We start from the raw sequence: 3,552 nt of genomic DNA on the forward strand, positions 1-3,552 counted from the left end.
AACTGTCCCACGTTTCAATGACTAGCAGCTTCTTCATAACTAAAGCTGCTTGTTTCTCCAGTAAAATAACTCCATTCTAGAGAGAATTTTAACAAAGCATAAGTAGCATTGAAATACATAAATTTTACATTTAAGTTTCCTAGGAAACTAGCTCCTTTAGAATTTCATTTTGCCGACTTTTTGAGTCAATTTATAAAGTTCTGTTTATGCATTACTCTACCCTTTCTGGTTAGGAGGTACTTTTCTATAACTGTGTAAGGTACCCTTTAAGACATGAAAATGACAATTTCAATGATGATAAAGTACTGTAAGAACCAAACATAATATATAATTCGCATAAATGAAGGTACTTGCACTTCCAAACACACATAACCTCCTAGTTTGTTAGCTTGCATTGCAGATTCTATTTGCAGGAGGTTCCAATGAATCTACCTTAATTCCATTTTAAAGCTTAAGAGCTAAAATAAGAGTTCGAAAACAAGTATATATGGGGAAGAGACTTGACGCTTTGCTAGGAAGAAACTTCAAATCTTCCAAATTCAAAACTTACGTAAATCTTGCAATCTCAAGGATAGCATTCCTTGAGAAGCAGCATCGAGTCCGTTGTCAACAAGCACGGTCTGATGTTGTTCAGCTTCTCAACCTTGGCCAGAGAGAACGCGCTCTCCTTCGTGTATTTGGACATGGCAACCCTCATTCGTCATTATCTTTTGGGCATAGTCCTTTTCTTTATTTCGTTCTGAGTTTATCTTTGTTTCTTATCAGGTTGAATATGTCATCAGGGAGAACAACATGTTGGATGCCTATGCTATGATAGAAAACTACTTCAATCTACTGATGGAGAGGATTGTTGTCTTGCGGAACAACAAGTTGGTTACATTAATTTTCCTGCATTTTCTGTGTCACACTTAAAAATTTCACACTACAATCATTTCATAGTTTTGCCTTCTCTTTCTACGCTTTTCCTTCAGTAACTTAAAATTTGTGTTTATTTGCCTGTGTTTTTATTCAGACAATGTCCTGATGAACTCAAGGAAGCCATATCAAGCCTGATCTTTGCAGCTTCAAGATGTGGAGAATTGCCAGAACTGCAAAAGATTCGTTGGCTATTCACATCAAGATATGGCAAGGAACTTGAGACTCGTGCTGTCGAACTTCGCAGCAACTGTGGAGTAAATCCCAAGGTAAGGTAGAAAACTACAGGTTTCAGGATCGAAAAGTTTTATCACAAGAAGCATTTTTATCCTCATGAACATCTCTTTGGGTTTTCTAGATTGTAAAGAAACTATCCACCGGGAGACCAAGCTTGGATAGCAAATTGAAAATGCTGAAAGAAGTTGCTCCAATGCATGATATCAGCAATCTGTTTGAAGGAGGATCTTCTAAAATCTCTGATGTAAGGATTTATAATAACATTATCAATACTTGTACCATCATTATTGATGTATGATTTTACTTATACATGGAAAGGTGATGATACGATATCTAAAATTGAATTTTTGTTTGGAATAATGTGATTGATGAAAAATTTTCTAAAGTAAATTAAGTATAGTTTTAAAATTCTCTTTCTGATGATTGCAGAAGAAAATGGATGCACACAAACAGCAAAGGCAGCCTGAGGGGAAGCCCCAAACATCAGCTAACGTGTATAACGCCAAGCTTGAAGATGCCAACCATAATTTTGCTTTTAAGCTTAAGCTGGATGAAAAATCTTCTGAAAGAAAACATGCAAGGAAAGAGTATAGAGATGCTGAGAGTGCAGCTCAAGCAGCTTATAAATTTGCAGCTGAGGCAGCAGAAGCTGCAAGAGCTGCTCTGCAACTCACACGACCTCATCAGAATGATCCTAATGCTCCAATCTCTTCAAGTCAAGAAACTAATGTATCCGACATTGATGTATCTTCAAAATTTAGACGTCAGGCTGACGGTGGTGCATCTTGGAGGGAAAATAAGAAAGGAAATATAGGACATGATCCTTACAAAATGAATGCTACAGGCATCCTGAGCACTAAAGCAAGAGGTGGACAGATATCAGATAACAAGAATAGCAGCCATCACAAAGAATCCGAAGAGAGATACAAGATGACAGAATTAGAGACGTTGCTACGTGGTTTGAGTTCAGGATCAGGCAGTGGCAGCTTTACCGCATCATTGAAGTGCCCAGAGCATTCCAGTTCAGAGAGGAACCCTAGCCTGCAAACATTTCAAGCTGATCAGGTAAAGCATACTGCAGAAGGAAAATTAAATATGGTAAATACATACAATAAGGACTCTGCAGAGAAATCTGGTCTAAATCGTCCAAGCTTTGGCAGGAAGCCTCTATCAGTTAGGACTAGACGATCTTATAGGGTGAGAAGCATGTAACTTGCGAGACAAAACCTAACTTAAAAACCTGAGGGCAATATCTCTTGGTTTTTATGCTTCAGGGTTTGCTGCATGTTGTTGGAGACTGGATCCTGAATCTGGTGGTGATTATCAGGAGGCGAAAGTCAACGGTTTTTCTCAAATGATGAAGATGGTTGTTGGTTGACCAAACGATGGCCATCAATGTCATTTCTTAGTTTGAGTTTTATTTGGTTTGTGTAAGACGGTTTTTTTTTCATGCTGTTTGTAGCTTTATGTTTTAGTTAGTTGAAACGACAACTGCTTGTGCCGTATGAGTTATTAATTTTGTATTGAACGCATTGTTGGTGTGTCGTTTTGATGTTTGTGCTTGTTGGCTTAATAGCTTGTGCGTCCGACTTTACCGTTGAGTCTGCACAGAAAACAATTCATTCGTTTTCTGTGCTTCAGTTGAATCATTCCGGTTTAGCCTCATAAAGCTATATCTATGGAGCCGTTATTCTTGGAAAATATATATATTTGAAATGAAATAGAAATGATAATGAGTAGGTTTCAATTTCTTCTCTAAAAGCTTCCTCTGTTCTTTGTTTGTTTTAGGGTTCTCTGGTTTTCTGGGTTTTATACTTAGTGAGTTTGAATTTTTAAAACTTCAAAATGGTATCAGAACCCTCTTCTGAAGGGATCGTTTTATTGCTTCTTTGTTGATTAGTGTTTTGAAAAAAGAATCAACGGCTATTATTGGTTTTTTACTTCAGCTCTTTCTACGTTTATAGGCTTGAATTACAGAGTTTGAGCTGTGAATATGAGATCGTACCTTAAGGCTTTTGACTTTTGAGATATTATGGAGAATGGTGAGTTGCTTATGTAACGACATGCCAATCCATTGCTTGGATAAAGCAGCATAGCGAGGACGTCGTCAAAAGGTATAAAACTTTGATTTGCCTTCAATCAGATGTTTCTGAGATCAATTGAAACCTTCTCAAGTATAAGCATCAAAACCTTGAGAAGTGACAATGGGAGAGAATACACTTCAGCTGAGTTTAAAAAATATCTTGAAGCTTTGGAGTTCATAGCTTACCATCTCATACAGCCAATGGAATGGAAAAGCAGAAAGAAAGAATAGAACCTTAGCAAAAATGGGTAGGTGCTTGTAATTCAGATGAGTGTACCAAGGGCATTTTGGGCAGAACTAACTACATGCTCAACAAA

General features: G+C 37.4%; 1 protein-coding gene across 1 annotated transcript; it reads left to right on the forward strand.

The window, feature by feature from the left end:
* Positions 1-487: 487 nt before the first annotated feature.
* On the forward strand, positions 488-2,702 carry LOC110425960 (uncharacterized). Its single transcript, XM_021441042.2, has 5 exons — positions 488-673; positions 766-869; positions 1,013-1,184; positions 1,274-1,396; positions 1,582-2,702. Exons 1-5 carry the CDS (start codon positions 488-490, stop codon positions 2,362-2,364), a joined length of 1,368 nt encoding a protein of 455 aa, XP_021296717.2. The 3' UTR covers positions 2,365-2,702.
* The last annotated feature ends 850 nt before the right edge of the window (positions 2,703-3,552 follow it).

Source organism: Theobroma umbraticum, unplaced genomic scaffold, assembly GCF_002168275.2.
Source record: "Theobroma umbraticum cultivar Fairchild unplaced genomic scaffold, ASM216827v3 scaffold_12.1, whole genome shotgun sequence".
In the NCBI taxonomy this organism is placed as follows: domain Eukaryota; kingdom Viridiplantae; phylum Streptophyta; class Magnoliopsida; order Malvales; family Malvaceae; genus Theobroma; species Theobroma umbraticum.

Bases quoted from the DNA above. Each gene is read 5' to 3' on its own strand.
- LOC110425960 (XM_021441042.2), top strand. From the start codon at position 488: ATGGGGAAGAGACTTGACGCTTTGCTAGGAAGAAACTTCAAATCTTCC. The intron at 674-765 runs GTATTTGGACAT...GTTTCTTATCAG, and splicing joins GAGAACGCGCTCTCCTTCGT to GTTGAATATGTCATCAGGGA. The intron at 1,185-1,273 runs GTAAGGTAGAAA...TGGGTTTTCTAG, and splicing joins ACTGTGGAGTAAATCCCAAG to ATTGTAAAGAAACTATCCAC.